This window comes from Salvelinus fontinalis, chromosome 17, assembly GCF_029448725.1.
Source record: "Salvelinus fontinalis isolate EN_2023a chromosome 17, ASM2944872v1, whole genome shotgun sequence".
In the NCBI taxonomy this organism is placed as follows: Eukaryota; Metazoa; Chordata; class Actinopteri; order Salmoniformes; family Salmonidae; genus Salvelinus; species Salvelinus fontinalis.
Window position 1 is genome coordinate 8,547,788 of NC_074681.1, and position 13,306 is coordinate 8,561,093.

Sequence of the window (13,306 nt, forward strand, 5' to 3'; positions counted from 1 at the left end):
AACGGCTCTTTTCTGAATTTTGATAATTATCGATCTAATTCTGCTCTGCATGCATTATTTGGTGTTTTACGTTGTACACAGAGGATATTTTTGCAGAATTCTTTATGCAGAGTCTCAATTGGTGTTTGTCCTATTTTGTGAATTCTTCCATCTCTGAGAGAGAGAAGAGGTAGTGAACCATAGAGAAGAGAGGTAGTGAACCATAGAGAGGAGAGGTAGTGAACCATAGAGAGGAGAGGTAGTGGACCATAGAGAGGAGAGGTAGTGAACCATAGAGAGGAGAGGTAGTGAACCATAGAGAGGTAGTGAACCATAGAGAGGTAGTGAACCATAGAGAGGAGAGGTAGTGAACCATAGAGAGGAGAGGTAGTGAACCATAGAGAGGAGAGGTAGTGAACCATAGAGAGGTAGTGAACCATAGAGAGGAGAGGTAGTGAACCATAGAGAGGTAGTGAACCATAGAGAGGAGAGGTAGTGAACCATAGAGAGGAGAGGTAGTGAACCATAGAGAGGAGAGGTAATGAACCATAGAGAGGAGAGGTAGTGAACCATAGAGAGGAGAGGTAGTGAACCATAGAGAGGAGAGGTAGTGAACCATAGAGAGGTAGTGAACCATAGAGAGGAGAGGTAGTGAACCATAGAGAGGAGAGGTAGTGAACCATAGAGAGGACAGGTAGTGAACCATAGAGAGGTAGTGAACCATAGAGAGGAGAGGTAGTGAACCATAGAGAGGAGAGGTAGTGAACCATAGAGAGGAGAGGTAGTGAACCATAGAGAGGTAGTGAACCATAGAGAGGAGAGGTAGTGAACCATAGAGAGGTAGTGAACCATAGAGAGGAGAGGTAGTGAACCATAGAGAGGAGAAGTAGTGAACCATAGAGAGGAGAGGTAGTGAACCATAGAGAGGAGAGGTAGTGAACCATAGAGAGGAGAGGTAGTGGACCATAGAGAGGAGAGGTAGTGAACCATAGAGAGGAGAGGTAGTGAACCATAGAGAGGAGAGGTAGTGAACCATAGAGAGGTAGTGAACCATAGAGAGGAGAGGTAGTGAACCATAGAGAGGTAGTGAACCATAGAGAGGAGAGGTAGTGAACCATAGAGAGGAGAGGTAGTGAACCATAGAGAGGAGAGGTAATGAACCATAGAGAGGAGAGGTAGTGAACCATAGAGAGAAGAGGTAGTGAACCATAGAGAGGAGAGGTAGTGAACCATAGAGAGGTAGTGAACCATAGAGAGGAGAGGTAGTGAACCATAGAGAGGAGAGGTAGTGAACCATAGAGAGGACAGGTAGTGAACCATAGAGAGGTAGTGAACCATAGAGAGGAGAGGTAGTGAACCATAGAGAGGAGAGGTAGTGAACCATAGAGAGGTAGTGAACCATAGAGAGGAGAGGTAGTGAACCATAGAGAGGTAGTGAACCATAGAGAGGAGAGGTAGTGAACCATAGAGAGGTAGTGAACCATAGAGAGGAGAGGTAGTGAACCATAGAGAGGTAGTGAACCATAGAGAGGTAGTGAACCATAGAGAGGAGAGGTAGTGAACCATAGAGAGGTAGTGAACCATAGAGAGGAGAGGTAGTGAACCATAGAGAGGAGAGGTAGTGAACCATAGAGAGGAGAGGTAGTGAACCATAGAGAGGAGAGGTAGTGGACCAGTTCTAGTTAACTATTATTGACCCCTTCAGTTAAACTGACTAGTTCTCTGACTAGTGTTGACCCCTTCAGTTAAACTGACTAGTACTCTGACTAGTGTATTTACCCCTTCAGTTAAACTGACTAGTACTCTGACTAGTGTTGACCCCTTCAGTTAAACTGACTAGTACTCTGACTAGTGTATTTACCCCTTCAGTTAAACTGACTAGTACTCTGACTAGTGTTGACCCCTTCAGTTAAACTGACTAGTACTCTGACTAGTGTATTTACCCCTTCAGTTAAACTGACTAGTACTCTGACTAGTGTTGACCCCTTCAGTTAAACTGACTAGTACTCTGACTAGTGTTGACCCCTTCAGTTAAACTGACTAGTACTCTGACTAGTATTGACCCCTTCAGTTAAACTGACTAGTACTCTGACTAGTATTGACCCCTTCAGTTAAACTGACTAGTACTCTGACTAGTGTTGACCCCTTCAGTTAAACTGACTAGTACTCTGACTAGTATTGACCCCTTCAGTTAAACTGACTAGTACTCTGACAGTCTACTGTATCTCTAACCTCTGAGACAATACACTTTACATTATGGATGACTCCTCAACACAGACACCGCTGTCTGTCTGTCTGTCTGTCTGTCTGTCTGTCTGTCTGTCTGTCTGTCTGTCTGTCTGTCTGTCTGTCTCTTTGTCTTTCTGTCTGTGTCTTTGTCTTTCTGTCTCTCTCTCTCTTTCTGTCTGTCTGTATCATATGCATAAAGATATGATGAGACGAGAGCTGAGTTATTGATTAACCACCTGATGAGAGACTCTACAGGGGCACTTGGCCAAATGCTTGATCATAGGCTTCAGCAAACACACAGACTCCAGAACAGTGGTGGGGAGGAGTACCCAATGGGCATGCTGGTTTAGTGAGTCCAGCAGATCAGAGGCTAGAAGGGATGGCCAGGGATGTTCTCTGTTTAGTGAGTCCTCCAGATCAGAGGCAGTAGGGATGACCAGGGATGTTCTCTGTTTAGTGAGTCCTCCAGATCAGAGACAGTAGGGATGACCAGGGATGTTCTCTGTTTAGTGAGTCCTCCAGATCAGAGGCAGTAGGGATGACCAGGGATGTTCTCTGTTTAGTGATCCCTCCAGATCAGAGGCAGTAGGGATGACCAGGGATGTTCTCTGTTTAGTGAGTCCTCCAGATCAGAGGCTAGAAGGGATGGCCAGGGATGTTCTCTGTTTAGTGAGTCCTCCAGATCAGAGGCAGTAGGGATGAACAGGGATGTTCTCTGTTTAGTGAGTCCTCCAGATCAGAGGCAGTAGGGATGACCAGGGATGTTCTCTGTTTAGTGAGTCCTCCAGATCAGAGGCAGTAGGGATGACCAGGGATGTTCTCTGTTTAGTGAGTCCTCCAGATCAGAGGCAGTAGGGATGACCAGGGATGTTCTCTGTTTAGTGAGTCCTCCAGATCAGAGGCAGTAGGGATGACCAGGGATGTTCTCTGTTTAGTGAGTCCTCCAGATCAGAGACAGTAGGGATGACCAGGGATGTTCTCTGTTTAATGAGTCCTCCAGATCAGAGACAGTAGGGATGACCAGGGATGTTCTCTGTTTAGTGAGTCCTCCAGATCAGAGGCTAGAAGGGATGGCCAGGGATGTTCTCTGTTTAGTGAGTCCTCCAGATCAGAGGCAGTAGGGATGACCAGGGATGTTCTCTGTTTAGTGAGTCCTCCAGATCAGAGGCAGTAGGGATGATAAGGGATGTTCTCTGTTTAGGGAGTCCTCCAGATCAGAGGCAGTAGGGATGACCAGGGATGTTCTCTGTTTAGTGAGTCCTCCAGATCAGAGGCTAGAAGGGATGGCCAGGGATGTTCTCTGTTTAGTGAGTCCTCCAGATCAGAGGCTAGTAGGGATGACCAGGGATGTTCTCTGTTTAGTGAGTCCTCCAGATCAGAGGCAGTAGGGATGACCAGGGATGTTCTCTGTTTAGTGAGTCCTCCAGATCAGAGGCAGTAGGGATGACCAGGGATGTTCTCTGTTTAGTGAGTCCTCCAGATCAGAGGCAGTAGGGATGACCAGGGATGTTCTCTGTTTAGTGAGTCCACCAGATCAGAGGCAGTAGGGATGACCAGGGATGTTCTCTTAATAAGTGTGAATTTGACTATTTTCCTGTCAAAATGAGTTATTTTGGGTGTCAGGAAAAATGTATGGAATAAAAAGTACATTATTTTCTTTAGAAATATAATGAAGTAAAAGTAAAAGTTGTCAAAAATATAAATAGTAAAGTTAATTACAGTTACCCCCCAAAACCCCTCCTCTTTATTAAAGTATTTTTCTTAAGTACAGAATTACTTGAGCTACACAACATTGAATTGTATTTTTTGTTTTTACACCGACAATACTGACTTTAAAAAACAAAGTAATGTGCAGTAGTTGAACAGGATGCTTCAAAAACAGTCCTGAAAAAAATAATATATATTTTATTTTGGTAAAATCCATCAGCAATCTATTATGAAACTGGACATTTTATGGTGAACAAATGTGTTCTTTACAAAACAGATCATTCAGACAGAACGTTGTCAAGACGTCACTGTTGCAGCTGAACCAATAAGTACTGTACTGCACATCTCAGACAGCAAACAGGGGATGTTATCGAGACAATTCCCTCCTGTCGGAAACCACGGAGATTTACAAGCAGGGGGTTTATTTGTGGAGAGAGAGAGACAAAGAAAGAGCAGAGAGAGGGAGGGGAGGGAGAGGGAGGGAGAGGGAGGGTGAGAGAGAGAGAGGGAGGGATGGAGGGAGAGGGAGAGAGAGAGACAGAGAGACAAAGAGGGAGCAGAGAGAGAGGGAGGGAGAGGGAGGGAGAGAGAGGGAGGCTGAGAGAGAGACAGAGAGACAAAGAGAGAGCAGAGAGAGAGAGGGAGGGAGGGAGAGAGAATAAGAGGGAGGGGGAGGGTGAGAGAGAGACAGCGGGACAAAGAGAGAGCAGAGAGAGAGGGAGGGAGAGGGAGGGAGAGAGAGGGAGGCTGAGAGAGAGACAGAGAGACAAAGAGAGAGCAGAGAGAGAGAGGGAGGGTGAGAGAGAGAGAGGGAGGGAGGGAGAGAGAGGGAGGGTGAGGGTGGGAGGGAGGGAGAGAGAGCAGAGAGAGAGAGGGAGGGAGAGAGAGGGAGGCTGAGAGAGAGACAGAGAGACAAAGAGAGAGCAGAGAGAGAGAGGGAGGGAGGGAGAGAGAATAAGAGGGAGGGGGAGGGTGAGAGAGAGACAGCGGGACAAAGAGAGAGCAGAGAGAGAGGGAGGGAGAGGGAGGGAGAGAGAGGGAGGCTGAGAGAGACAGAGAGACAAAGAGAGAGCAGAGAGAGAGAGGGAGGGTGAGAGAGAGAGAGGGAGGGAGGGAGAGAGAGGGAGGGTGAGGGTGGGAGGGAGGGAGAGAGAGCAGAGAGAGAGATGGGGGTTAATAAATGCGAAGACAAATTGTCCCGTGAGGGAAGCTACAGTAAACAGCACCATATAACCTCTGACCTTTGTGGACCTCAGGTCAAACACAAACGCACAGTGCAGATATTAAAACACCGAGAGTAAACAGCGGCCCTCTGACGGTAACGGTTAGTTTTACATCTCTCATGTGGAATACGTTCAACAGAGGAAATACAGGAATACGTGTTTCCTTCTCTACAGTGACATCTAGTGGACAGACACTGATATCACACTACGGACCAAGGAATAGTGGCCAACTCAGTCGATAGCAAAGAATTCAATATGATTGATTAGTAGCGATCTCAGTCCCTGCTGGCTGACATGATATCAGGACACTAACAATCTGTCTGTCTGCTGTCCACTGAGCCTGAGGTTTGTTGGATACAGTTACACAAACCGCGTGTGTTTACATGCCCAGTATGTATGTGTTTCTGGATATAGGACCCCAAGCAGCTCCACCCAAGGACAGCCTCAACACCTCATCTCCCTCCACACAGCCTCACCACCTCATCTCCCTCCACACAGCCTCAACACCTCATCTCCCTCCACACAGCCTCAACACCTCATCTCCCTCCACACAGCCTCAACACCTCATCTCCCTCCACACAGCCTCAACACCTCATCTCCCTCCACACAGCCTCAACACCTCATCTCCCTCCACACAGCCTCAACACCTCATCTCCCTCCACACAGCCTCACCACCTCATCTCCCTCCGCACAGCCTCAACACCTCATCTCCCTCCACACAGCCTCAACACCTCATCTCTCTCCACACAGCCTCAACACCTCATCTCTCTCCACACAGCCTCACCACCTCATCTCCCTCCACACAGCCTCAACACCTAATCTCCCTCCACACAGCCTCAACACCTCATCTCCCTCCACACAGCCTCAACACCTCATCTCCCTCCACACAGCCTCAACACCTCATCTCCCTCCACACAGCCTCAACACCTCATCTCCCTACACACAGCCTCAACACCTCATCTCCCTCCACACAGCCTCACCACCTCATCTCTCTCCACACAGCCCCAACACCTCATCTCCCTCCACACAGCCTCAACACCTCATCTCCCTCCACACAGCCTCAACACCTCATCTCCCTCCACACAGCCTCAACACCTCATCTCCCTCCACATAGCCTCAACACCTCATCTCCCTCCACACAGCCTCAACACCTCATCTCCCTACACACAGCCTCAACACCTCATCTCTCTCCACACAGCCTCAACACCTCATCTCCCTCCACACAGCCTCAACACCTCATCTCCCTCCACACAGCCTCACCACCTCATCTCCCTCCACACAGCCTCACCACCTCATCTCCCTCCACACAGCCTCAACACCTCATCTCCCTCCACACAGCCTCACCACCTCATCTCTCTCCACACAGCCCCAACACCTCATCTCCCTCCACACAGCCTCACCACCTCATCTCCCTCCACACAGCCTCAACACCTCATCTCCCTCCACACAGCCTCAACACCTCATCTCCCTCCACATAGCCTCAACACCTCATCTCCCTCCACACAGCCTCACCACCTCATCTCCCTCCACACAGCCTCACCACCTCATCTCCCTCCACACAGCCTCAACACCTCATCTCCCTCCACACAGCCTCACCACCTCATCTCCCTCCACACAGCCTCACCACCTCATCTCCCTCCACACAGCCTCAACACCTCATCTCCCTCCACACAGCCTCACCACCTCATCTCTCTCCACACAGCCCCAACACCTCATCTCCCTCCACACAGCCTCAACACCTCATCTCCCTCCACACAGCCTCAACACCTCATCTCCCTCCACACAGCCTCAACACCTCATCTCCCTCCACATAGCCTCAACACCTCATCTCCCTCCACACAGCCTCAACACCTCATCTCCCTCCACACAGCCTCAACACCTCATCTCTCTCCACACAGCCTCAACACCTCATCTCCCTCCACACAGCCTCACCACCTCATCTCCCTCCACACAGCCTCACCACCTCATCTCCCTCCACACAGCCTCAACACCTCATCTCCCTCCACACAGCCTCAACACCTCATCTCCCTCCACACAGCCTCACCACCTCATCTCCCTCCACACAGCCTCACCACCTCATCTCCCTCCGCACAGCCTCAACACCTCATCTCCCTCCACACAGCCTCAACACCTCATCTCCCTCCACACAGCCTCACCACCTCATCTCCCTCCACACAGCCTCACCACCTCATCTCCCTCCACACAGCCTCAACACCTCATCTCCCTCCACACAGCCTCAACACCTCATCTCCCTCCACACAGCCTCAACACCTCATCTCCCTCCACACAGCCTCACCACCTCATCTCCCTCCACACAGCCTCAACACCTCATCTCCCTCCACACAGCCTCAACACCTCATCTCCCTCCACACAGCCTCAACACCTCATCTCCCTCCACACAGCCTCACCACCTCATCTCCCTCCACACAGCCTCAACACCTCATCTCCCTCCGCACAGCATCACCACCTCATCTCCCTCCATACAGCATCACCACCTCATCTCCCTCCACACAGCCTCAACACCTCATCTCCCTCCACACAGCCTCAACACCTCATCTCCCTCCACACAGCCTCAACACCTCATCTCCCTCCACACAGCCTCAACACCTCATCTCCCTCCACACAGCATCACCACCTCATCTCCCTCCATACAGCATCACCACCTCATCTCCCTCCACACAGCCTCAACACCTCATCTCCCTCCACACAGCCTCAACACCTCATCTCCCTCCACACAGCCTCAACACCTCATCTCCCTCCACACAGCCTCAACACCTCATCTCCAACCACTCACTTCCCTGCCTACATACAGACTCCAAATCATTGGCCACTTTAATAAATGGATCACTAGTCACTTTAATAATATTTACATATCTTGCATTACTCATCCCATATGTACAGTGGGGAGAACAAGTATTTGATACACTGACGATTTTGCAGGTTTTCCTACTTACAAAGCATGTAGATGTCTGTAATTGTTATCATAGGTACACTTCAACTGTGAGAGACGGAATCTAAAACAAAAATCCAGAAAATCACATTGTATGATTTTTAAGTAATTAATTTGCGTTTTATTGCATGACATAAGTATTTGATCACCGACCAACCAGTAAGAATTCCGTCTCTCACAGACCTGTTAGTTTTTCTTTAAGAAGCCCTCCTGTTCTCCACTCATTACCTGTATTAACTGCACCTGTTTGAACTCGTTACCTGTATAAAAGACACCTGTCCACACACTCAAACAGACTCCAACCTCTCCACAATGGCCAAGACCAGAGATCTGTGTAAGGACATCAGGGTTAACATTGTAGACCTGCACAAGGCTGGGATGGGCTACAGGACAATAGGCAAGCAGCTTGGTGAGAAGGCAACAACTGTTGGCGCAATTATTAGAAAATGGAAGAAGTTCAAGATGACCTCTCTCCTCCCTCTCCCTCTCTCCCCCCTCCCCCTCTCCCAACCTCTCCCCCCTTTAGACTCTGGTCTAAAGTAGTGCACTATATAGGGAATAGGGTTCCATAGGGCTCTGATCTAAAGTAGTGCACTATATAGGGAATAGGGCTCTGGTCTAAAGTAGTGCACTATATAGGGAATAGGGTTCCGTTTGGAATCCAGATGAAAACTCCTGCTGTAGTTCCATCATTCACACTGATGCTGTGGACTCGTGTAGTATCCTGTCCCTTTGTCCAACACACTTTCTCAGAGGCTCTGAGACAAAACGCTGAGGGATACCACTGGAGACGACAACACGAGGAAGCTAGCTAAACGAATGAAGAGGGGAAGGGAGGATGAGAATGGATGTAGAGGCTGGAAGTGGGTTGTGTGTTGACCTGGATAACGTAAATCCAAAAGGAGTCTTACTCGACTTCAGTCCCGCGGAGGAGAAACATAGATGGCACTTTTCTTTGTTCCAGCCCAGCACTAACACAACACACCCGGTTCAACTAACCAACGGAGTGAAGATTAGATTAAGATTAGTTTAAGATTAAGATTAGTTGAGCCGGGGGGGGGGGGAAAACCATACGACGGGACGTCTGTTCACTTCAATCATTTGATTATCAATATAATCAATAGATTTTAGTTGAAGGTACAACTGACTAGGTATCCGCCATTTTCCCCTTTCATTTCCCTGCAGCTGAAAGCTTTCTTCTTAAAGTACGAGACGCGTCTCTGATAGGGCTGCTATTCTGAATCTGCCCACTAGAGGTCGCTATAACATCGTGTTTTACAGCACCATGTTTTACTTGACGGTAGTAACAGTAAAATCACACAGATCGTAGATAATTTACATTTCTAATCCTCGTCTGAAAACTGAGAAGAAAAGAAAACACATCCAACAATATTTTTTTTTTGTTGATACTGTAGATACATTTATATGCTTTTACAGTGTCATTTATCCATCGTACATTAATGACAAAAAACAACATAATCAAATCAAATCAATAAACCCATAAAAGATGATTGTCACTTTTAAACTGTCATTCACCATTATTACACAAAGACGGCAAATAAATAATGTACAGAGATATTTACAATATGCACAACAAAATGGAAGTGCAATGAAAGTTTTTTTTTGGGGGGGGGGGGGGATCCATGGAAACAGGAAGGGACCTTAATACAGATACATTGTTCCCATAGAAATAGAATCATGGCCGCCAGTCCACCTCTTTGACCCGTTGACTTGAATGGCAACTCCGTTCTAGTCATCCTATTTCTATAATTGTACCGACTCCCTTCCTCTTCTGATGTCATAATCAACAACCAATAATAATAACATTACATGTAAATAATTCATATTTTACAGGACATTTAGTAACATTTAGGCATTTTTAACTTCCTATGTAAATTATTTCTATAATGTTATTTAAACTTCTAGTAAAACATGATTCGGGACGGATAGAGAGAGATAAAAATGAACACGTTACGTTACGTACAGTATAGAGCGGCAGTCCACGAGAAACTGGGCAAATGTTACTTGTTGTTGTTGTTGTCATCCGGTGAAAATAGAAGAACAAAATCACAGAACCACAAGCGAGAGAGAGAGAGAGAAAGAGAGAGAGAGAGAGAGACATATAGAGAGAGAGAGATTGAGAGACAGAGAGAGAGAAAGAGAAAGAGAGAGAGACACATAGAGAGACATAGAGAGAGAGACATAGAGAGAGAGAGATAGAGAGAGAGAGACAGCGAGAGACAGTGAGAGAGAGATAGAGAGAGAGAAAGGCAGAGAGAGAGAGACAGAGAGAGACAGAGAGACAGAGAGGCAGAGAGAGAGATTGAGAGAGCCAGAGAGAGGCAGAGAGCAGCAGAGAGAGAGAGCGAGAGAGAGGCAGAGAGAGAGAGAGGCAGAGAGAGAGAGAGGCAGAGAGGCAGAGAGAGAGAGAGGCAGAGAGAGAGAGAGACACAGAGAGAGAGGGAGGCACCCTGTCCCTAACTGACCCCTGACCCTTAGCCACTTCTCTTCCAGCCTGTAGTCACAGTGTTGATCTGAGAACAATGAGGAGGTTTAAGCTGCACAGAGAAAGGTGGAGCTACAATATTCCCATCTCAAATCTATACTCACAATGTCATTCAGGGATTCTTGAAAGTCAGGACAATCTTTTTTATTTACATTTTTTTTTAATTTAACCTTTATTTAACAAGGCAAGTCAGTTAAGAATACATTCTTATTTACAATGATGGCCTATCCCGGCAAAACCCGGACGACGCTGGGCCAATTGTGTGATTCAGCCTGGATTCGAACCAGGGACTGTAGTGTTGCCTCTTGCACTGAGATGTAGTGCCTTAGACCACAGCGCCGGTCGGGAGCGGGGAAACTTAATTTTATATAACTGAAAGAAATGGAATTTATTTAAATATTTAAATAAAAAATGACATTTAGGAGAATTTTATGAGGAAAACTATTTTTTTAGGGTAATTTTCCTAAATATTTGCAATATTATTCATTTCCATGTCGGCTCTGTGTAATGTCCTTGTCTGGAGCAAAAGACCACAATTTCAAACTCCCCCCAAAAAGTGTTTAAAAATCTAACAACGGAGAATAATGGATATTAACTGAAATAGGAGATTGTGTATTTTCTCTGACTTCAAGGAATATTTATCTCAAAACTATGATCCATAAAAGATGTGTTGGGAGTTTTGGTTAAAACTCTTGTCTAAAATCCTAAATTAATCAGGAACGAGAATGGGCAGCTACATGAAACAAATATTATTGATCCCCCCCCCCCCCCCTCCACCACCATGGTCACAACCAGTCAACTCCATCAACCTTCTAGATTAATATAGAATATGATTTTTGGTTCAAATCGATTACATTTAATTAGGTTTTAGAGCCAAAAAGCAATCGAGAGAAAAACTAAATTGCTACGTACTATACCACTTGAATAAATTAGGAAGAAACATGCAATTGGTCAACTCCGTCAGAGAAAGATCTGATCATGTTTTTGATCGGGATTTTTTCAAATAAATAATTTTACAAATTTTAGAACTTAATTTTTTTTATAGACAAATAAATGTCTGTTCTGAGTATCTGTTGTCACCACCGACAGTTACTTGTCAACTCTGTCACTTATTGCTATCTCACTTAAGACATATACAGTATACATATATATGAATATATATATATTATATTTTATATTCTGAAACAATATGTTATTAATAGTACTGCAAAATATGCTAAAAACAGGATAAAGCTTACTTTATAAATCTTGTTTTATTTTCTAAATCTAGAAAAACATGCTAAAATGCTAATTAAAAAATGAACCCTGGAGAATTATACAAAACAAAACACATAAAGACATAGAGATCGGTATTACATAATTAAATCAGCTGATGTTACAATGAAACAATCAAGACACTCGTTGGACAGTAAAAAATAAACTGCCTTTTATGGTGTCTGAAGGAGTTGACATCAAGTTGTATTTTATGCACAAAAGGGGTTATAATTAGGAGGCTGTTCTTTTACAAAGATGTGATAGCTAATACTTTGGTTTATTACAATATATATTTAATAATGTCGTTATCATGAAGAAAAAAATATTTGGGATAAAAAAGTTGGGATTGTTTTTCCGTCTTTCAAGAAACCCTGATTTACATGTACGAGGAATTTGACCTGGTGAAATGGTCTAGGGTGTAGGGGCTAGGGTGTAGGGGCTAGGGTGTAGGGGCTAGGGTGTAGGGGCTAGGGTGTAGGGGCTAGGGTGTAGGGGCTAGGGTGTAGGGGCTAGGGTGTAGGGGCTAGGGTGTAGGGGATAGGGTGTAGGGGCTAGAGTGTAGGGGCTAGGGTGTAGGGGCTATGGTGTAGGGGCTAGGGTGTAGGGTGTAGGGGTTGATTTTGAGTCAGGGCAAGGATTCCAGATAAGACGTTACACACTGCAGAGTAGAACATTGTGCTCCTGAATCCTCCGGGTAGCAGATCAGATACTGGTGGAACTACATAGAGACTACAGTACACCTCACCTCTGTTACCTTCTCATCTAGCTGATCAAGCTAAGAAAGACAGAGCTGTGTGTGTGTGTGGAACCAGCTGATCAAGCTAAGAAAGACAGAGCTGTGTGTGTGTGTGTGTGTACTTGTGGAGGCGTGTTCATCCTGCTCCTGTTGTTTGATCGTGAAAAACACAGGTCTTGTCTATGCTGCAGTCTTGTCGATAAAGTTAAAAAAAAAATCGGTGTCGTCCACAGTTCTGCGTCCAGACTGAGACTGCTGTTTATCCACAGTTCAAGTACTCCAGAGCCACTTCATAGCAGAACTTGTACTGGTCCTGTAGAACACAAAACAAACAAGGGGCAGTATTCTTCACCACTGATATGATGTAGGACACATGAACACTGATCTGATCTAAGCTACATAAACACTGATCTGATCTAGGCTACATAAACACTGATCTGATCTAGGACACATAAACACGGATCTGATCTAGGCTACATAAACACTGATCTGATCTAGGCTACATAAACCCCTGATCTGATCTAGGCTACGTGAACACTGATCTGATCTAGGACACATAAACACTGATCTGATCTAGGACACATAAACACTGATCTGATCTAGGACACATAAACACTGATCTGATCTAGGCTACGTGAACATTTACACACTACATCGGACAGGATATTGGGCTGTCTTGTCATGACAGTGAACCTAGGAGTTGGACAAGACAGCACAAACAG

General features: G+C 45.9%; 1 protein-coding gene across 1 annotated transcript in view; it reads right to left on the reverse strand.

The window, feature by feature from the left end:
* Positions 1-11,364: 11,364 nt before the first annotated feature.
* The window catches only part of LOC129813672 (receptor-type tyrosine-protein phosphatase mu-like), a 652,787-nt gene continuing 650,845 nt past the window's right edge, over positions 11,365-13,306 (reverse strand). Inside the window, exon 36 of the mRNA XM_055866071.1 lies at positions 11,365-12,897. Within this exon, the coding sequence (XP_055722046.1) occupies positions 12,844-12,897 (54 nt within the window). The 3' untranslated portion in view covers positions 11,365-12,843. The remainder of the gene's footprint in view (positions 12,898-13,306) is intronic.